The sequence below is a fragment of the Filicampus tigris genome, chromosome 14, assembly GCF_054856515.1.
Source record: "Filicampus tigris isolate MCC_2025a chromosome 14, RoL_Ftig_1.0, whole genome shotgun sequence".
In the NCBI taxonomy this organism is placed as follows: domain Eukaryota; kingdom Metazoa; phylum Chordata; class Actinopteri; order Syngnathiformes; family Syngnathidae; genus Filicampus; species Filicampus tigris.
The window spans coordinates 24,264,246-24,287,325 of NC_141230.1; the positions used below are offsets into that span (position 1 = coordinate 24,264,246).

General features: G+C 46.5%; 1 protein-coding gene across 1 annotated transcript in view; it reads left to right on the forward strand.

Moving 5' to 3' along the window:
* Positions 1 to 23,080, forward strand: part of ttn.1 (titin, tandem duplicate 1) — a 156,179-nt gene that overhangs the window by 106,408 nt on the left and 26,691 nt on the right. Inside the window, 12 exon segments of the mRNA XM_086052164.1 lie at positions 66 to 371; positions 1,772 to 2,059; positions 2,182 to 2,472; positions 2,558 to 2,845; positions 2,971 to 3,253; positions 3,333 to 3,640; positions 3,719 to 3,823; positions 3,950 to 4,147; positions 4,232 to 4,528; positions 4,616 to 5,206; positions 5,306 to 5,608; positions 5,716 to 23,040. Coding sequence (XP_085908290.1) covers positions 66 to 371; positions 1,772 to 2,059; positions 2,182 to 2,472; positions 2,558 to 2,845; positions 2,971 to 3,253; positions 3,333 to 3,640; positions 3,719 to 3,823; positions 3,950 to 4,147; positions 4,232 to 4,528; positions 4,616 to 5,206; positions 5,306 to 5,608; positions 5,716 to 23,040 — 20,583 coding nt within the window.

Here is a 23,080-nt window from a genome sequence, read left to right on the forward strand (position 1 = left end):
CCTCTAAAAGGTGATCTTGTGAATTGGTACTTGTTTCTAACTTGGAATAAAATGAACTTCCGCAGCTCCGCCTGGCCCAGTGCTGAACCCACGTGTGACTGACACCACCTGCAGCACCCTAAGCCTCAGCTGGAATGCTTCGACCAACGATGGTGGAAGTCCAATCTTGGGGTACCTGGTGGAGTGCAGGAGGACAGACACAGCAGATTGGATCAGATGCAACGTTCCAAGGAACTTGCAAGACACCAGCTACACCATACAAAACCTCATACACAAGGCTGAATACCAGTGTCGTATCACCGCTGTCAACAAAGTTGGCTTCAGTGAACCAGTTGTAGTGCCTGGAAAGCACATTGCAAAGGACATCATAGGTAGGTTTTCTTTTCCACAATTGTCTGTCATTTATGTGTGAATAAGTGGCATGCAGGATAGCAGATCATAACAAGGCACACTGTAGGTGTGGATTGTGCATTTTTTTGTGTATTGTAACCAGAGATGCTAGTAGGCTACTATTTCCAGAACAGGAGTCAGACTAAAGTTCCATCACTCTTCATGTCATTTTCCCAAGTAAAAATCTATACACATGCTTTCTTTTTCCGTTCATATTGGGGAGAAAACTGGAATGGTATACCATGGCCCCAAGCACAGGTGGGCCCTGGGCTTTTGTTTTTATTTCTTAAGATGACAGTCTTAAACTGTGATAAAAAACATGATATAAAATGAATTATCCTGCGAAAGTTCATTAATAAGGTTCCTATAATCAAAAATAAAACTAAACTAACTAAATCTATTACTACACATGCAAAATGTTTCATTCCACCTGGTAAGATTTGCGAGCTAACTACGCAAATCATTTCTAGCTATACAGTGTTGGAGGTACACAGAGCTGGCAGAAGAGAAAGGAGAAACAGGAGAGGGAATGAAAGATAAAAGTAGGCCCATGGTTGCTAAGGTTTCTTGAATGATTGATGAAATGCCATGGTTTCAATCAGACCTCTAAAGTTTCATGAAAGCGGCGTGAGGCTGTTTGTAACGGGTAACAGATAAGCTTAGCCTCTGCTGCTCTTTGTCGCTTCTAGTTTGTTCAATGCTGGAATACTACCATTATGCACTGTTTTGAATAGCTATATTTCACAAAGAGCCAGTGAACTTGGTGGCAGCTACACGAGTTAGGTTGCTGTAAGTGCAAAGAAACTCTACCATATTAAAAAAAAAAAAAAAAGAATACATACATTTAATCAACACAAAAACATGAGTGGTTATTTTAATTGCAATTTTTAAGTACAGTTTAGTTTCTTGTCCCCGGCCAAAAAGGGACTGTGTGGAAATTAAGTAAAAGGAAAAGAATAAAAGATATAATCTATGGAACGAGATATAAACTATAATAGAAAAAAGTAATATAAACAATTGTAAAAAAAAACAACATTTTCATGTAGTCTTCTAGTCATAGTCTTGTTGACGAACAATCAGTTCCCTAGAATCAGTTAGGGTGAAGACTAATTATGCTGTTATGAACTTCCAATAAAGGCAAAACCGGTTGTCATTGTTATATTGAGGCAATGCATACAGCTGCCGAATGTAACTAATAAAGTAACTTGTAATCTAACTTGCGTAATTTCAAAAAAGTAATCAGTAAAGTAACTACTTTAAGTTACTTTTTCAAGGTGGTAACACTGTTTGTAACATTACATAAATTAAAGTGCGTTACAAAATAGAAATTATGTCATGGCTTTTGGAAGTTAGTGGGAATGCTGTTTGATTATTTTTTTAGTACCCCCGGAGGCAGAGCTCAGTGCTCAGCTGAAGGAGGGCCTGGAGCTGCGAGCTGGCGCCACCATGAAGCTTCATGCCACAATCAAGGGTCACCCCACGCCCAAGGTAATTTGGGCGAAGATGAACACCAACATCAAGGACCGCCAAGGCATCGTCATTAAGTCCACAAAAACTGACACCACTGTGCTGGTGGAGAATGTCAACAGATACGATGCAGGCAAATACATTCTCAACCTGGAGAGTGTGGCTGGCATGAAGATGTACACCATCATTGTCAAGGTTCTTGGTAAGAAACATTTTCTGCTTCTTGGTGGCAACCAATGTTGAATCAACAGTAGAAGCACTATGATTAAAAAAAAATGAAAATTTGAAATAGACCCTCACTTTCTTTTCATTTCTTATTTATAGACACTCCCGGGCCACCAATTAACCTGGTGGTGAAAGAGACCACGAAGGACAGTGCCTCCCTTTACTGGGATGCTCCTCTCCTAGACGGTGGCTATGAAGTCACCCACTATATAGTGGAGAAGCGTGACGCTGAGAGGAAGGCCTGGTCTACGGTCTCTAAAAATTGTACCAAGACGTCTTTGAAGGTGTCAGATCTGAATGCTGGTCGGTCCTACTACTTCAGAGTGTCAGCCGTCAATCAGCTTGGTGCTGGAGACTGCTGCGAGACCCCTGACTCAGTCAGAGCATCTGGTGGGTGTGATGGCGAAAATTTCAGCTGTTTTATTCTCTTTCATTTCACTGCCATTTGCTCACCAGTATTTTTCTACTCATACAGAGGAACCGGGTCCTGTAATGGAATTTAAGACAGTGCTGGTTACCAAGAATTCTTGTACTCTCAGCTGGAAGAAACCTTTGACTGATGGTGGCAGCCGCATTATCTGCTATGTGCTTGGGGTTCTCAATGGTGAAGACAAGTATAAGGAGTTGATGAGGTCAAAGAACATGCAGTACAGTGCCAAAGATCTGGTAGAGGGCAAAGAGTACAAATACAGTGTCAAAGCTGTGAATGACACTGGGGAGAGTGCTGCCAAGGAGCTGACAGTAGTTGCCAAGGACCAGCTCAGTAAGGAGAAATATTCAAACAGGATCATTTTTACTGTAGCTCTCATCACTACTAATGATTTTCTTCTATTTATATCGGAATCTGTATCTTGTAGTTTTCAAGTACTCTCACACTCCTTTTCACAGTTCACCCTACTTGCGACTTGAGGGAACTTCCCGACATGTGCTATGTCGCCAAAGAGGGCAGTACGGTGCGTCTGAAGATTCCAATCATGGGCAAACCAACGCCCAAGGTGTCCTGGAAGAAGGGGGAGGATGAAGACTTGACAGACACAGGACGTGTTTGTGCGGAATCATCGGCGGTGAACACCACTCTACTGATCAGGGATTGCCAAAGAAGTGATGCCTCGAAATACACAATCACCCTGAGGAATAGTGCTGGCAGCAAAGAGTCCACCATTTTCATCAGGTTGCAATCACATGCCTTTATAGATGCATTGTCATGCTTGTGCTCTTTATATCCAGTGACAACCAGATTTTTCTCTCAGGGTGGTGGGAAAGCCTGGCATCCCTGTAGGACCTATCAAGTTCAAGGACGTAACTGCTGATGGTGTTACACTGAAGTGGGCAGCACCAAAAGACGACGGTGGCTCAGACATCACAAACTACATTCTAGAGAAGAGGGACTCTATCACCAATATGTGGGTGACAGTCTCTTCTTTGGTGGACAAGAACACCATGAGGGTGACTGGTCTCCACGAGGGCACAGAATATATTTTCAGAGTCTGTGCTGAGAACAAGTATGGCGTTGGAGAGGGGCTCAAGTCGGAGCCTGTGATTGCAAAACATCCATTCAGTAAGTGTCCGCAACTTCGGCTTTTATTGCCTAAGCATCAGCTTTACCCTGCATACAAACGTCTGTGCTTTTCTCCAGATGTTCCCGACGCTCCTCCTCCGCCTCAGGTCATGAGTATGCGACATGACTCTGCTTACCTTGCCTGGTCAGACCCCAGGAAGACCGGAGGGTCTCCCATCACAGGTATGGCTGTGTGTGAGCAAATTGCATGCTATGTTCCATACATACGCAGAAGGGCACTTGAGGTCATTTGCATATGAATTCATGAAGACTCTCTCACTGTCTCCCTAACCACAAAACAATGCTCAGGGTATCATGTAGAGTTCAAGGAGAGGAATAGTATGTTGTGGAAGAGGTCAAGCCCGACTGCCTTGAGAATGAAGGAACACAAGGTGACTGGGCTGACTGAAGGCCTTGAGTACGAGTTCAGGGTAATGGCGATTAACTTGGCTGGCATTGGCAGACCAAGTCCTCCCACTGATCCACAAGTTGCCCTTGATCCAATTGGTAAGTGTGAAACCCATGAGGATCAATGAAACTTAGAATTGGCTGTGTTGCTTTTGCTACACAAATGATCCTGTTTGTGTTCAGATGCTCCAGGCAAACCAGATGTAATTAGCGTCACCAGAAGCACTGTCACTCTTCAGTGGGCTGAGCCACAGTTTGATGGTGGCCACAGGCTGACTGGATACATCGTGGAGAGACGTGACCTTCCTTCTAAGATCTGGGTGAAGGCCAACAGTGTGAATGTTGTGGAACCTGCCTACACGGTCACTGACCTCCAGGAGGGCTGCAAATATGAGTTCAGAATACGAGCAAAGAATGCAGCCGGTGCCCTTAGTCCACCGTCTGACCAGACAGATACTATTATCTGCGTAGATGAATATGGTGATTTGGTTTGATTCAGTTATCACACTTGCTTCCTTAGTCAAAGTGCCGCGGTTTGTAATCCAGTTTCTTTTCTCTATCCAAAAGCTTCACCAACCATTACCATCGATGCTCAGGTGATGGAGGCTGGTGTGACCGTCAGAGCTGGGGAAACCATTGTGGTCACTGCCACAAGTATTCTTGGGAAGCCTGCCCCGACCTCTTGCTGGTCTAAAGGAGGAAAGTATTTGAAGCCCTCAGACATAGTTAATATTGAGACCACTGCATCCTCCTCCACTCTGTCAATAAAATACGCCACTAGGAAGGACTCTGGGGACTACATCATCACAGCAAGCAATCCCTTTGGCGTGAAGGAGGAAACGGTTAAGGTCAAAGTTCTGGATGTTCCTGCTGCTCCTGGTCCCATTCAATGCAGCGGTGTTTCATCCGAGAAGGTCACCCTGACATGGACAGCTTCTCCAGAGGATGGAGGGTCTCCGATCAAGTACTACACACTAGAGAAGAGGGAAACCAGTCGCCTTCTCTGGACAATTCTGGAAGAGAAGGTCATCGACTGTCATTATGTGGCCACCAAACTCATCCAGGATAATGAGTATATCTTTAGAGTCTTTGCTGTTAACCAGTACGGCAGCAGTGAGCCGGCTCACTCCCAGCCTGTCAAGATGGTCGATAGATTTGGTATGTCTTAGTTCAGCCTCCTGGGAACTTAGATTCTATGTATTTGTAGTGCAACAAAATATTATGTGCTTTTTATCCATATGACCTTTATTTTTTTAGGTCCTCCTGGTCCACCATCAAAACCAGAAGTTGATAAAGTTGATGGGCACTCAGCTACGGTGACATGGAGAAGACCCACTGAAGATGGGGGAAGTGATATCATCGGTTACTGTGTTGAGAAGAAGGAGAAGAAGGCCATGAGGTGGATCAGGGCCTCCAGGAAATCAATTTTCGAGCTCAGCTATGTCGTCACTGGACTGACTGAAGGCTTACAGTACGAGTTCCGTGTTCTTGCTGAGAACAGAGCTGGCTTTGGAGAACCAAGTGAACCGTCGATGCCAGTCACAACAGTTATTGCTACCTGTGAGTAAAAACAATTGCAAACAAACAAAAACATTCCTATTAAAATGATATATTACTAGATGTTGTAATGTGTGTGGTAAAGGCAGACTTTTTGAATTTTTTGGCAGATGTTCCTGGACCTCCAGTAAATCCAAGGGTTACAGATACCACCAAGACCACTGCCACTCTTAATTGGGGAAAACCACTGGATAATGGCGGGCTAGATGTCACTGGCTATGTGATCGAGCACAGAAAGGAAGGAACAGAAGAGTGGATTAAGGACACACCATCGTCTACGCTGAGAATCACAGAGTTTGTTGTTCCTGGGCTTGAAAACAGAAGCAAATACAATTTCAGAATTAGTGCAGTAAATGCTAAGGGCACAGGTGAACCAGCTGAAACTACGGAACTGGTTGAGGTAGTGGAGCGTGCAGCTGAACCTGATTTGGAATTGGACATCGAGCTGAGGAGAACTCTTGTTGTCAGGGCTGGTTGTTCCATTCGCCTCTTTGTGCCCATCAAGGGACGCCCTACACCAACAGTCACCTGGACCAAGGAGTACGGTCCTGTGCCACGTGCCGTCATTGACAGCACCGAGTCATTTACAATGCTAATCATTCCTGAATGTTCAAGGATTGATGGCGGTAAATATGAGCTTACCCTCGAAAACGCTTCTGGAAAAAAGACAGCAAATATTCATGTGAGAGTTCTAGATTCACCCGGGCCTCCTCTCAACTTAAAACCAGTCCAAATAGATAAAGAATCAATTGTCCTTCGGTGGGAGATGCCTCTCATTGATGGTGGCGCCAAGATCACAAATTACATTATTGAGAAGAGGGAATCAACTCGCAAGGCTTTTGCCACCATTGTTACAAACTGTCCCACAACTTCAGTCAAAATCTGTGATCTGGGCGAAGGCTGCGAATACTACTTCAGAGTGTCTGCTGAGAATGAGTTTGGTGTTGGTGAAGCAGTTGAAACTCCTGATCCTATTCGTGCCTCCCAGGCACCAAGTCCTCCAGAAAGCATAATTCCAACTGATATTACCAAGAACTCTGTGAGCCTGGCTTGGACCAAACCCAAGCATGATGGTGGAAACAGGCTAACGGGATATGTCCTGGAAGCCCAGAAGAGAGGAACTGATCAATGGGCCCATGTAACAAGCCTCAAGAACATGGACTTCACCGTGAAGAATCTCAATGAGAATGAAGAATACACCTTCCGTGTGATGGCAGTCAACCACTCGGGAAGAAGTGCTCCACGCGAGAGCAAGCCTATCATTGTCAAGGATTCCACCTCCCTGCCAGAGTTTGATCTGCGTGGTGTATGTCAGTCAACGGTTATTGCTAAGGCTGGAGACGACATCAAGGTTGAAATTCCTGTAATGGGGCGCCCCCGGCCAGTGGTCACTTGGCAGAAGGACGGAACTGCCTTGAAGCTCACCCAGAGGACTAACGTGGAGACGACTGCAGCGACTGTAATCCTCACCATTAATGAATGCACCAGAGCAGACAGCGGAGTGTATACCATGACCGGAAAGAACATTGTCGGTTCTGTGATCGACAACATCTTTGTCAAAGTGCACGATGTTCCAGGACCACCCAAAGGACCGATTACAATTACCGAAATCTCTCTGAATTATTGTACTTTTGCATGGGACACTCCAGAGAACAATGGGGGTGTTCCAATTACCAATTACATGGTTGAGATCAGAGACACCTCCACGCAGACTTGGACAGAGCTAACTTCCTCAGCCATTCGTACCATGTTTAAAGCCACACGTTTAACCACTGGCTCAGAGTATCAGTTCAGAGTTAAGGCAAAGAATCGATATGGCGTAGGACCTCCTATAACCTCAGAGTCAGTAGTGGCTGCCTATCCATTCAAAGTTCCTGGACCACCTGGTACGCCGCATGTTGTGGCGTTCACCAAGGACTCCATAACAATTGGCTGGAATGAACCTGTTTCTGATGGTGGAAATGAAGTCATCGGATACCACGTCGAGAGAAAAGAACGAAGCAGCATCATGTGGCAAAAAATCAGCAAGGGTCTTGTGAAAGGAAATGTACTGAAATCTACGGGTCTTGAAGATGGAGCTGCCTATGAGTTCCGCGTTATGGCAGAGAACATGGCTGGGATTGGCAAGCCCAGCAAAGCTTCCGAACCAATAATGGCCTTGGACCCTGTGGATCCCCCAGGTCAGCCTGTGCCTGTTTTCGCTACGAAAAATGTCATCACCATTAAGTGGACAAAACCCGAGTATGATGGCGGATTCAAAATTACTGGCTATACGGTGGAGAAGCGAGAACTTCCCGCCGGTCGCTGGATCAGAGCAAACTTTACTAACATCATCGAGACAACATTCACCATCAGCGGATTGACTCAAGACGCATCTTATGAGTTCCATGTCATAGCCAGAAACTCAGCAGGAGCTGTGAGTGCACCATCTGACCCCTCTGATCCCATTAAATGCACGGATAGCATCATTGAGCCACGCATCATGGTGGACGCCATCTTTAAGGATGTGCTTCTGCTGAAGGCAGGAGAATCTTTCAAGCTTGAAGCTGACATAGCAGGTCAACCAACCCCATCCATGGTTTGGACCAAGAATGAGATAGAGGTTGAAAACACATTGAAATTGGATGTTAAGTTCAATGAACTGACAACTACACTGAGCAACAAAGACTCCATCAGACCAGATGGAGGAGAATTTGTTTTGACTGCCACAAATGTTGGTGGCTTTTCCAAACACATCTTTAGAGTTAAAGTACTGGACAGACCCGGCCCACCAGTTGGACCCCTTATGGTGTCAAAAGTCACAGCTGACAATTGTTTACTAACATGGGCCCCACCTCTAGATGACGGTGGTGCCAAGATTGAAGGATACATCATTGAGAAGCGGGAGTCAAGCAGACTTGTTTGGACCCACGTTGCTTTGGACCTGCAGGTTACAGAATATAAGGTGACTAAGCTTCTTAAAGGTAATGAGTACATCTTCAGAGTTATGGCGGTGAACAAATATGGTAATGGTGAACCTCTTGATTCAGAGCCCATTATTGCCGACAATCCATACAAGGTTCCTGATGTGCCTGAGAATCCCGAGGTCACCTCTGTCACCAAAGATTCAATGGTCATTATGTGGCATGTGCCAAAAAGTGATGGTGGAACACCAATCACAAACTACAACATTGAAAGGAAAGACCGGGTAGGCCTCCGCTGGGTCAAGTGCAACAAGAGGAAGGTCAAAGATCTGCAATTCAAGGCGACAGGTCTTATTGTTGGACATGAATATGAATTCAGGATCATTGCAGAGAATGCTGCCGGTCTCAGTGCACCGAGCCTCTCCAGTCCATTCTACAAGGCCAGCGACGCATTGTACAAACCAGGGCCTCCGTGCAACCCCAGAATACTGGACACGACCAAGTCATCTATTACTGTGGCCTGGAACAAACCGGCCTATGATGGTGGCTCTGACATCACTGGTTACATTGTTGAGAACTGCATCCCATCTGACAAGGAGGAGGAGGAGGAGTGGACAATTGTGACCCCCAAGGAAGGACTACTTTCTACCTCATTCACAATTGTCAATCTGACTGAGGGTCAGGAATATAAAATCAACATCTCTGCTGTTAATGGCGAAGGAATTGGTGAACCTGCATCCATACCTGGCAACGCCAAGGCTGAGGACAGACTTCTCCCCCCAGAGCTTGATTTGGACGCAGAGCTCTGCAAGGTGGTCACCCTCCGAGCATGCTGCACACTGAGACTGTTTGTTCCTATCAGAGGCAGACCTGCTCCCCAGGCTAAGTGGACCAAAGAGGACGGCGAACCCGTTGAGAGAGCCACTATTGACACCACAACATCGTACACATCCCTTGTCATTGGAAATGTCAACAGGTTTGACACTGGAAAGTATAACCTCACAGTTGATAACAGTTCTGGCTCTAAGGCGGTCACAGTCCAAGTCAGGGTACTCGACACACCAAGTGCTCCACAGAATCTAAAGGTTGCCGGTGTAACAAATCAGTCTGTCACTCTTACTTGGGATCCACCAGAGAACGATGGGGGAGTTAAGGTTAAGAACTACATTGTTGAAAAGCGTGAGTCCACAAGAAAGGCTTATGCCACAGTCAGCACCATGTGCCATCACACAGCATTTACTGTCGAGCAGCTCCTTGAAGGATGCAACTATTACTTCAGAGTTTTGGCAGAGAATGAATATGGCATTGGCCTGCCTATTGAGACTGGTGAATCAGTTAAAGTGTCTGAGAAACCCCAACCTCCTGGCAAAATCAGTCTCAAGGACGTTACTAAGAATAGTGTCACACTCTCATGGGAAAAGCCAGAGCATGATGGTGGAAGCAGAGTCGGCTGTTATGTTGTGGAGGTACAACCTAAAGGTGTAGATAAATGGACACAGGCTTTGATCGTGAAAGAAACAGAAGCCTTCGTTGGTGGCCTCAATGCTGGTGAAGAATACATGTTCCGTGTCGCAGCAAGAAACGAGAAGGGAACAAGTGACCCTCGTCAAATCGGCGTGCCTGTCATTGTGAAAGATCTTGTCATTTCACCTGCTGTCAAAATGTTGTTCAACACATTCAGTGTGTTGGCAGGTGAAGATTTGACAGTTGAAGTTCCGTATATCGCTCGTCCTAAGGCAGCGGTCTCCTGGCTCAAAGATGGTCAGCCACTTAAGAGAACAACCAGAGTAAACTTTGGTGCAACAGAAGCAATGTTGAACCTAAGCATAAGAGAGGCTTCCAAAGATGACTTTGGACATTATCACGTTACAGTTGGCAACACAGCAGGGGAGGCAACAGCAGACATCAGCATTGTTGTACTGGACAAACCTGGTCAGCCAGGCGGTCCAGTTAAAGTTGAAGAGGTCACTTCTGACAGTGTGACCATTTCATGGAACCCACCAGAGTATGACGGAGGGTGCACAATCAAAAACTACATAGTGGAAAAGAGAGATACGTCCACAACTAACTGGATGATTGTGTCGCCAAAACTGGCAAGGACCAAAGTTAAAGCAGGCCGATTGAAAACAGGCTCAGAATATCAATTTAGAATCACAGCAGAAAACAGGTATGGGAAAGGTCCGGTTCTTCAATCTGAGTCTATTGTGGCTCAATATCCATACAAGCTTCCAGGACCACCAGGAACACCCTCCATTGCAATGTGCACAAAGGACAGCATGGTGGTGGCCTGGAATGAACCGGTAAATGATGGAGGTAGTGCAATCTTGGGCTACCATCTGGAAAGCAAGGAAAGAGCCAGCATCCTCTGGGTCAAACTGAACAAATCACTTATTACAGACCAAACCTTCAAGACCACAGGTCTGGAACCAGCAATGGAATATGAGTACAGGGTTTATGCTGAAAACATTGTGGGCATTGGCAAAGTCAGCAAAGTGTCAGAAGGTCACGTCGCCAGAGATCCTTGCGACCCTCCAGGTACACCTGAGGCAACCAGGATTACGAAGGATTCGGTTCACATCTCTTGGACAAAGCCAGAGTATGATGGCGGTTCCAAGATTACAGGCTACACGGTGGAAAAGAAAGAGCTTCCGGAAGGCCGCTGGTTGAAGGCTAACTTCACTAATGTCATAGAGACAGAATATGTTGCAACCGGACTCGTGCAGGATAAACAGTATGAGTTCCGCGTTATTGCAAGAAATGCTTCTGGTGTTTTCAGTCTCCCATCTTACAGCACTGGCCCCATCACCGCCAGGGATGAGATTGAGCCCCCCCGTATCAGCATTGACCCAGAGTACACACAGACCATTGTGGTAAAAGCAGGAGACAATTTTAAGATTGATGCAGATGTCCACGGCAAACCATTGCCCTCTATCACTTGGCTGAAAGGAGAGCTGGAAATGGGAAACACAATCCACAGAGAGGTTAAGAACACAGCAACCTATGCCTGTGTCACTATAAAGGAAGCTAAACTTTCTGATGGAGGTCCCTATACGCTACTGCTGAAAAATCCAGGAGGGGAAAAGGCTGTACAGGTGAATGTGATCATTTTGGATAAACCCGGAGAACCACAAGGACCCCTTACTGTAACAGATATAACAAAAGATCAATGCTGTCTTTCATGGAGAGCACCGATACAAGACGGAGGTAGCAAAATATCTCACTACATTGTGGAGAGGAGAGAAACCAGTAGACTGGTCTGGACTATTGTGGATCCAAAAGTGCTGAACACCTTCCATAAGGTTACAAAGCTTCTGGAAGGCAATGAGTACATCTTCAGAGTCCATGCTGTAAATGAGTTTGGTAGTGGTGCACCACTTGCATCTGAGCCAGTGATTATTAAAGATCCTTACACTACCCCTGGATCACCCAAAGGCTTAGAGATTGCTGATGTGAAAAAGGATTCAATGGTGCTCACATGGGAGGCTCCCACTGAGAATGGAGGCAGTCCTATCACCACATATGTCATTGAAAAGCATGACAAAGAAGGTGTACGGTGGACTAGATGCAACAGGCAAGCAGTGTTAGATTTGACTTTCAAGGTCACAGGTCTCCTGGAAAGCCACAGTTATGAATTTAGGGTTGCAGCAGAGAATTCTGTGGGTGTTGGTGAACCTTCTTCTCCAACAGTATACTACAAAGCTCTGGATCCCATTTTCAGGCCTGGACCGCCACAGAACCCCAGAGTTACAGACACAACCAAATCTTCAGTATTTCTGTCATGGAGCAAGCCTATCTTTGATGGTGGCTCAGAGATCCAGGGATACATCATTGAGTGCTGCACTACCACAGAGCAAATAGCAGCTGGTGAGGCGCAGATTGAAGCCCCAGCTGCAGAGGTGCCTGCCGCAGATGCACCCGCAGAGGATTGGATCATGTGCACGCCACCAACAGGTGTCAAGAAGACCAAATTCGAGGTTGTAAATCTGAAAGAAAATCAGGCGTATAAATTTAGAGTGTGTGCTAACAACAAGGTTGGGGTTGGCGAACATGCCGATGTTGCTGGAGCAATTGTTGCCCAGGACAGAGCAGATGAACCGGACCTTGACATTGACCCAGAACTGAGAAAGATTGTGACAATTAAGGCTGGGCTTTCACTTAGACTCTTTATTCCAATTAAGGGAAGACCCACTCCTAGCATCAAGTGGGACAAAGATGATGCTCCACTTAAGGAGAAGGCTCAAGTTGAAGTAACCAGCAGTTACACGGCCCTTGTGATTGACCAGATGAACAGAGCTGATAGTGGGAAATACACAATCACTGCAGAGAATTCTAGTGGAACCAAATCTGCATTTGTCGTCGTTCGGGTGCTCGATACACCGAGCGCTCCTGCAAATCTAACAGTGAAAGAAATTACAAACCAGTCAGTGACACTTGCCTGGGAAGTACCTCTTTTAGACGGTGGTTCCAAAATCAAAAACTATATTGTGGAAAAGAGAGAGAGCACTCGCAAAACGTATGCTGCCGTGGTAACAAACTGCCATGCTCTTTCATGGAAGATTGAGCCACTTCAGGAGGGTTGCAGTTATTACTTCAGAGTTCTTGCTGAGAATGCCCATGGTGTTGGTCTGCCTGCAGTAACTGTTGACCCGCTTAAGGTCTCAGAAGTGCCACAGGCTCCCAGGAGCTTGACTGTTACAGATCAAACAAATACCAGTATCTCTTTGGCTTGGGAACATCCAGAATATGATGGCGGCAGCAGAGTCATCCAGTACTTGCTTGAGGTACAGCTTAAGGGCCAAGAGAAGTGGTCTGGTGTTAACACATACAAAACAATGGAGACAACCGTTTCCAATCTGAACCCAGGGGAGGAATACCTGTTCCGAGTTACAGCAATAAATGACAAAGGGAAAAGTGAGCCCAGAGTCCTTTCTGGCCACGTCATTACAAAGAACTTGATGTTTGAGCCTGATGTTCGACCTACTTTTAGCAGCTACAGCGTCCATGTCGGTAAAGACCTAAAAATTGAAGTGCCAATCTTTGGACGCCCCAAACCAACAATAGCTTGGACGAAAGATGGCGCACCTTTGAAGTTCACTACGAGAGTGAACATTCACAACACCCAGACTCATACATGTCTGAGCATTAAGGAGGCAGCAGGTGATGATGGAGGCATGTACAGCATTAATGCCGCTAACTCTGCTGGAAAGAAAGAAGCCACCATTGAAGTTGTAGTACTTGACAAGCCTGGAGCCCCATCTGGCCCAGTGAGATTTGATGAAATCACAACGCAGAGTGTGACTATTTCATGGGATCCACCAAAACACAATGGCGGTTGTCAGATTTCAAACTACATTGTGCAGAAAAGAGACACTGTAACAACAACATGGGAAAATGTCAATAATAACTGTGCCAGAACCAAAATCAAAGTGCCCAGATTGAAGACTGGAGCCGAGTACCAGTTCAGGATCATTGCTCAGAACCGGTACGGAAAGAGTTACGGCCTCGATTCATCTTCTGTTGTTGCTCAGTACCCATACAGAGAACCTGGCCCACCAGGCACACCATTCATCTCTTCACTCTCAAGAGATCACCAGATTGTGGAGTGGCATGAGCCAATCTCAGACGGAGGCAGTCCGTGCCTCGGCTACCATCTCGAAAGAAAGGAGAGGAATAGTATTCTGTGGGTCAAAATAAACAAGACACTCATTCATGAGACTAATTACAAGAGCCACCCCTTAGAGGAAGGCATTGAGTATGAATACAGGGTGTACGCTGAAAATATCGTAGGCATCGGACGGTGCAGTAAGGTTTCAGAGGGATGTGTGGCCAGAGACCCATGCGATCCTCCTGGTACACCAGAAGCTATCCATGTGACCAAAGATTCCATTGTTATCCAGTGGACTAAACCGGAATATGATGGTGGCAGTAATATAACCGGCTACCTTGTGGAAAGGCGTGATTTGCCAGAAGGTCGTTGGGTGAGGGCAAATTTCACTAATGTGATTGAGACTCAGTTTACTGCCACTGGCCTCACGGAAAATTCCCAATACGACTTTAGAGTCATAGCCAAAAATGCCGTTGGCACCATCAGCAAGCCATCGTACAACAGTGGGCCGGTCACTGCGAGCGACAGGATCGAAGCACCTAAATTCTCTGTCGACCCCGCATTCACCAAGACCATTGTCATCAATGCTGGAGAGGCGTTCAAACTGGACGCAGATGTTCATGGCAAACCACGGCCAGTAATGCAGTGGTTCAAGGATGACGTTCCAATCGAAAATACACTCAGGCTTGACTTAAAAAATACAGAAACTCATGCCCTGATAGTCATTAAAGACTCGATGAGAATTGACAGTGGAATATACACACTCCAGCTAACAAACGAAGCAGGCACTGAAACTGTGCCATTCAAAGTGTTGGTCTTGGACAGACCGAGCCCCTGTGAGGGACCCCTTCACATAGCTGGGGTAACTGAGGATAGATGCTCATTAGTGTGGCGTGCTCCTTTGCACGATGGCGGAAATCCCATCACACATTACATCATCGAAAGAAGAGAGACTAGCCGTCTAGCTTGGACTGTTGTTTCTTCCAGCTGCACCACCACATGCTACAAAGTCACCAACTTGTTGGAAGGCAACGAGTACATGTTCCGTGTTATGGCGGTCAACAATTATGGCACAAGCAGCCCACTGGAGTCAGGTGCAGTGATCATGAAGACTCCTTTTGTTCTTCCTGGTCCGCCTCATATTGAGGACGTAACCAACATTACTCATGATGGCATGACGGTCACTTGGACTGCCCCAGAGTCTGATGGTGACAGTGAAATTTCAAATTACGTTGTTGAAAAGAAGGATAGAGTGGGAATTAAGTGGACCAGATGCAACAGACAGAAAGTAACTGACCTTTCCTTCAGAGTAACAGGCCTAACCACCGGCCATGAGTATGAGTTCAGAGTGGCTGCTGAGAATGTTGTTGGCTTGGGAGAACCCAGTCTACCGAGCTCTTACTACAAGGCCTGTGATCCTAAATACAAACCTGGGTCCCCTGCATACGTCAACGTTGTTGACTCCACAGAGAGCTCAATCACTGTGTCGTGGGGCAAGCCATTGTCTGATGGTGGAAGCGCCATTCAAGGATATATTGTTGAAGTCTGCAAGGCTGAGGACGAACAATGGACGATGATTACACCCCCCACCGGCTTGCGTGTTAACAAATATGAGATTCCCAAACTGACAGAAGGTCAGGAATATAAGATCCAGGTGTGCGCTCTGAACAAACTTGGAGTTGGTGAGCCAGCCATTCTTTCGGGGACCGCTAAACCAGAGGAAAGGCATGAGCCACCACAGATCCACTTGGATTCTGAGCTGAGGAAGGGAATATCCGTGAAGGCCGGTGGATCAGTTAGGATTCATATTCCATTCAAGGGCAGACCAACACCTGAGATTAAGTGGCTTAAGGATGAGACAAACCTGTCTGAAAAGGCATTGGTTGAAAAGAGTCCTATCTTCACACAGCTGTCCATTGACTCTTGCGACAGATGTGATTCAGGAAAATACACTCTAACCCTGACCAACAGCAGTGGGACTGTGTCAGAGTTTGTTACTGTTAAAGTCCTTGATACGCCTGGGGCCCCGCAAAACCTCGTAGTGAAAGATGTTAGGAAGGATTCAGTCACCCTTGTTTGGGATGCACCACTAATCGACGGAGGTTCTAAAATTAAGAACTATGTCATTGACAAGCGTGAATCAACCAGGAGGGCATATGCAAGTGTCTCAAGCAAATGTACAAAGACAACATTCAAGGTTGAGAACTTGATCGAGGGTGCGATGTATTACTTCAGAGTCATGGCTGAAAATGAATATGGCATTGGCCAGGCAAATGAAACAAAGACAGCTTCAAAGGCATCTGAGGTACCGCTTCCTGCCGGAAACATCTCCCTCGTTGATGTCACCAAAGCCAGTGTGTCACTGGCCTGGGAAAAACCTGAGCATGACGGGGGTAGCAGGATTGGTGGCTACCTCATTGAGATGCAGACCAAGGGTACAGATAAGTGGGCTGTTGCCACAAATACAAAGACATGCGAGGGCACTGTCACGGGCCTCACAGGTGGAATGGAATACCTGTTCCGTATTATTGCTTATAATGAGAAGGGAAAGAGTGAGCCAAAGGCACTTGTGACACCCGTTGTTGCCAGTGACATGACCTTGGATCCAAGCATCAAGATGCAGTTCAACACTTATAGTGTGTTAGCGGGAAAAGATCTGACTTTGACATTCCCTGTGCTTGGCAGGCCCAAACCAAGAATCACCTGGACAAAGGATAGTCAGCTCCTGAAGGTGACCTCCAGAGTAACCGTGGTGAATACTCCTACAACAACCGGGATTCAGATAACTGAAGCGTGCAAGGAGAATTTTGGAAAGTACTCCATTACAGCGAGCAACACTGTGGGCACGTTTATTGCTCACATGGACATCATTATTCTTGATAAGCCAGGTCCACCAGGTGGTCCACTTAATGTTGTTGAGGTGAGTAACACCTTTGTCCACCTCTCATGGGAACCTCCAGAGTACAAGGGCGGATGCCAGGTGAAACATTATATCGTAGAAAAGCGAGAGACCACAGGCAATACATGGCAGTCAGTCACCACACAGCTAGCTCGGACAGCTTTCAAAGTGACCAAGCTCAAGACAGGTGTGGAATACCAGTTCAGGGTCAGTGCTGAAAACCGATATGGAAAAGGCCCTCCTCTGGACTCCAAAGCTGTTGTTGTCCAGTACCCATATAAGCCACCGGGCCCCCCTGGAACACCTTATGTTAAATCTGCAACTAAGGAGGTGATGATCATTGAATGGAATGAGCCAGTCAACGACGGTGGAAGTGCTGTTATCGGATACCATCTAGAGAGCAAAGAGAGGAGCAGTATCCTGTGGAACAAGCTGAACAAGACACTCATCACCGATACTCAGTACAAGATCTGTAATCTTGAAGAAGGAATTGGATACGAGTTTAGAGTGTATGCTGAAAATATTGTTGGCGTCGGCAGATGCAGTAAACCCTCAGAGTCCTATGTCGCTCGTGATCCATGTGACCCGCCTGGTGCTCCGGAGGCTGTAACCATTTCTAAAAACTTCATTAAGATTAGATGGACAAAGCCTCAGTATGATGGCGGCAGCAAAGTCAATGGCTATATTGTTGAAAAGAAAGACCTTGCCTCCCCTGATAGGCGTTGGGTCAGAGAAAACTTTACAAATATAATGGAAACTGAATATGACATCAGCGGTCTGACAGAAAACGAGCAATATGAATTCAGGGTTATTGCCAGAAATGCAGCTGGTGTCTTCAGCGAGCCCTCTGACAGCTCAGGACCTATAACTGCTACTGATGAAATTGAACCACCAAGGGCCTCAATGGACCCCAAGTACAAGGATGTTATTGTTGTCAATGCTGGAGAAAATGTAACTCTTGATGCTGACATCCACGGAAAACCAGTTCCTGATGTGTTCTGGCTCAAGGAAGGCAAAGAAATGGACAGAGCTCTGCGCGTTGAAGTGAAAACCACTCACAAATATGCTGCCATGACTATTAAGGATGTGACCAAATTGGACAGTGCACATTATGATCTTGTGCTCAAAAACCTGGGTGGTACAAAAACCTTCCCAATCACAGTCAAAGTCCTTGACAAACCAGGAAAACCCACAGGACCCTTGAAGGTAACTGGAATCATGGCTGACAGATGTACCCTAGCCTGGTCTGAGCCATCCCTGGACGGAGGTGCTAATATCACTCACTATATCCTGGAGAAGCGAGAGACCAGCAGTTTATCCTGGACAGTGGCTGCTGCCAATATCCAGTGTCTATATTACAAACTAACAAACCTGCTTGCAGGGAATGAATACATTCTAAGAGTCAAGGCAGTTAACAAATACGGTATTGGTGATTATCTTGAGAGTGAGCCCATCATTGCACGCAATCCATACAAACCTCCTAGTGCTCCCGGAACACCAGAGGCAAGTCAGATCACGAAAGATTCAATAGTTCTGTCGTGGTCAGCTCCAGAACAGACTGGTGGGGCAGATATTACAGGCTATCACCTAGAAAAACGTGACAAAGACAGTGTCAGATGGACAAAGTGCAACAGACAAAAACTGACAGACACTCACTTCAAAGTGACAGGACTGATGGCTGATCACTTTTATGAGTTCCACGTTGCAGCTGAGAATGAGGCTGGAATTGGAGACCTCAGTGAACTGTCCCTACTTTACAGAGCCTGTGATGCTACGAAACCCCCCGGACCCCCACACCATCCCAAGGTGACAGACTACACAAAGTCTTCCGTCTCACTTTCCTGGGGCAAGCCTGACTTGGATGGTGGCGCCTATATCAAGGGCTACATAGTTGAAATGCGAGAGTATACACCAGTACCAGAATCAACAGAGGAGATAGAAGTTGCCCCGGCAGTAGACACACCGGTCGAAAAAGAGTGGGCCATATGCACGCCACCCTCTGGCATTCAGGCTACTAAACTAACTGTCACAGACTTAAAAGAATTTGAAGAATATCAGTTCCGTGTCTGCGCCATCAACTCAGAGGGAGTGGGCGAGGCTGCTTATGTCCACGGCACCGTGGTCGCTCTGGACAGGGTCGAAGCACCGGAGATTGAGCTTGATGCTGATCTCAGAAAGGTGGTGTCTGTACGTGCTGGTGGTACATTGCGTCTCTTTGTCACCATCAGAGGAAGGCCAGAACCTTCTGTAAAATGGGAAAACGTTGATGGCACTCTCACAGATCGGGCTGTAATTGACACCACGAGCTCATACACCATGGTTGTAATTGACAATGTTAACCGCTGGGACAGTGGCAAATACTCACTCACCTTGGAAAACAGCAGTGGTTCAAAATCTGCCATTGTCTCTGTGAGAATTTTGGATACGCCAAGTGCACCACAGAACTTCACTGTGAAGGATCTCAAAAAGGATTCAGTGAGGCTTGTCTGGGATACACCACTCACCGACGGTGGGTCTAAAATCACCAACTACATCGTTGAGAAGAGAGAGTCTGTCCGGAAGGCCTACACAACTGTAACCAGCAACTGCACAGCCAACACATTTAAGATTGAAGAGTTGCCCGAGGGTGGCATTTTCTACTTCAGGGTTTGTGCTGTTAATGAGTACGGCCAGGGACTGATGGTTGAAACCAAAGAAATTAAAGTGTCCGAGGTACCCCTGCCACCAAGCAATGTAACCGTTCTTGATGTGACTAAAACCAGCGTTTCACTCTCATGGGACAAACCTGCACACGATGGCGGTAGTAAAGTCATCTGCTACAATGTGGAATTCAAGCCCAAGAATTGTGAAAAATGGGGTACAGCTAGCACAGTCAAGGTGACAGAGGCAACTATTCCTAACCTGACTCCCAACGAAACCTATCTATTCAGAGTTGTTGCTATCAACGAGAAGGGAAAGAGTGAGCCGAAGGAGCTTGGGGTGCCCATGGTTGCGAAGGATGTGGCGATTGAGCCTTCTGTCAATTTATTATTCACAACATACAGCGTGAAGGCCGGAGATGACCTGACTGTTGAGGTTCCAGTGAGAGGCAGACCTAAGCCTGTCATCTCATGGAAGAGGGATGGTCTTCCTGTGAAGCAAACCTCTTCAGTTACAATTTTAAACACGGCAACCTCATCCAAGATTCTCATTAAACAGGCTGCCAGGGAGCATGTTGGAAAGTATGAGATCACCCTGACCAATACTGCAGGAACTGTAACGTCACATCTAAGTGTAGTTGTCCTGGATAAACCGAGTCCTCCGACACACGTTAAAGTGGATGCTGTGACATCTCACAGCATTACACTTTCCTGGTCTCCACCAGATTACGATGGCGGCTGCTCCATAAGTAATTATATCATTGAGAAGAGAGATACCAACACACAAGAGTGGCAAATGGCTGCAAGCAATGTAGCCAGAACCGCTTACACGGCTGGCCGCCTGACGCATGGGGCAGAATACCAATTCCGCATCTATGCAGTGAACCGTTATGGAAAGAGTGCACATTTGGATTCTCCTGCAATTACAGCTCAATACAACTTTAAGCAACCCGGACCCCCTTCCACACCTGCAGTTAAGATTGCTACTAAGTCTTACATGGTGGTGACCTGGAATGAGCCTGTCAGTGATGGGGGAAGTCCTGTTCTTGGATATCACCTAGAGCGTAAGGAGCGCGCCAGCATTCTCTGGACCAAGATGAACAGAGGAATGATCAAGAATTCAGAATACAAAGTCAGTGGAATAGAAGAGGGTATGATGTATGAATATCGTATTTATGCTGAAAATATCGCTGGCATCGGTAAATGCAGCAAGGTCTCTGAAGCTGTGGCGGCAAGAGATCCATGTGATCCTCCAGGAACCCCCGTTGTCACAGCTGTTAGCAGAACATCTGTATCCTTGTCTTGGGACAAACCAGAGTATGATGGTGGTGCCAAGGTGTCTGGCTACATCATTGAACGTAGAGATCTTCCAGAAGGTCGCTGGACAAGGTGCAATTTCACCAATGTGCCTGAGACTCATTACCACGTGACGGGCCTTACAGAGGACAGCCAATATGACTTCCGTGTTATTGCTAAGAATGCAGCGGGATTGTTCAGTAAACCCTCCGACAACACTGGCCCGATCACTGTCAAGGATGATGTTGAGCTGCCAAGAATCATGATGGATGTCAAATACAGAGAAACAGTATTTGTGAAAGCAGGAGAAACTTTGAAAATTCATGCTGACATCGCAGGCCGTCCTGCACCCGTCATTGCCTGGAGCAAAGACGGCAGTGAGATTGTGCTTAGAACAAGAATCCAGGTTGTTTCAACAGATACCGGTACCTCAGTGATTGTGAAAGACTGCATCAGAAGAGATTCTGGTCAATACTTACTCACATTAAAGAACATTGCTGGGACAGTTAGCATGCCAATCAATTGTGTTATTCTGGATAAATCAGGCCCCCCTGCAGGACCTCTGCAGATTACAGGCCTCACAACTGAGGAATGCACTCTGTCGTGGGGTCCACCTCAGGAGCCCGGTGGTGCTGAGATCACACACTATGTTGTTGAGAAGCGTGAGACCAGCCGCTTGGCCTGGACACTAGTGGAGGGCAATGTCACCAAAACATACTTCACCGTCAGAGGACTGCTGAAGGGCAATGAATATATCTTCAGGGTTTTGGCCATTAACAGGCATGGAAGCGGGGAGGCTTTGGAGAGTGAGGCTGTCAAGATCACCGATCCATACACCTTTGCCACACCTCCTCTTAACATTGATGTCACTGACATTACTGGAGATTCAATGACCCTCACGTGGTGCAAACCGATGAGTGATGGGGGCAGTCCGATCACTGGCTATGTGATTGAGCGCCGGGAGAAGACTGGCATGCATTGGATCCGTGTGAATAGAGATTCAGTCACTGAATGTACCACAGTAGCAACCAAACTGCGTAAGGGTTGTGAGTATGACTTCAGGGTGTATGCTGAAAATGCTGCTGGTCTGAGCCCTCCAAGTGAAACCTCTGCTTCATTTAGAGCGGTCGATCCTCTGGCCGTTCCTATTCCTCCATCCAAGCCAAAGATTGTGAATTCAACCAAGGACAGCGTGTCAATTGTTTGGAAACCACCTACTGACAATGGAGGTGCTCCTATTCTTGGATATAGTGTAGAATACAGGAACTACATTCAAAAATCAGTAGCGGTGGTGGCGGAAGAAGAGGAGGCATATGAAGAAGGGGAAGAGGAGGAACCAGAGTCACTTGAAGAACTGCAGAGATGGGTTGAAGCCATTGCACTTACCAAAAGCTTGGAGTTCACAGTTACCGGACTGAAATCTGACATGGAATATGAATTCTGTGTGAAAGCATTAAACAAAGTTGGAATCAGTGGACGCAGCCGCTACTCTGATGCGGCTGTGGCTGTGGAAAGAACTGCAGAGCCAGCATTCAATGTGGACATCGAGATGCGCAAAGTCCTTGTGGTTCAGCACGGCACAGCATTTACCCTCAAGGTTCCCTTCAAAGGTAAACCTGTTCCCTCAGTGGAATGGGCCAAGGAGGGCACAGATGTAAAGGTGAGAGGAACAATTGATTCAACAAACTCCAGCACCTCACTGACCATTGAAAATTCCACAAGAAATGACTCTGGCGAATACTGTGTCAGTATTGAATCATCATTAGGAAAAGCAACATTACCCTTAGTTGTCAAGGTGCTTGACTCTCCCGGACCCCCAGTCAATGTCAAAGTTTCAGCAGTAACCAGGGACTCCGCAACCCTCACTTGGGAAGCCCCTGAGAACGATGGTGGAGATGCAGTGAAGGCCTACCACGTTGAAAAGCGCGAGGCCAGTAAAAAGGCCTGGGTTTCTGTGACAATTAACTGCCATGCATTGACGTACAAAGTGGAAGACCTGCTGGAAGGAGCCATCTATTACTTTAGAGTTATCGGAGAGAACGAACATGGATTGGGAGTACCGCAGGAGGCCAAAGCTGGCACAAAGATTACAGGTAAGGTTCAGTCAGATCACTTTTCATTCCATGATGTTCG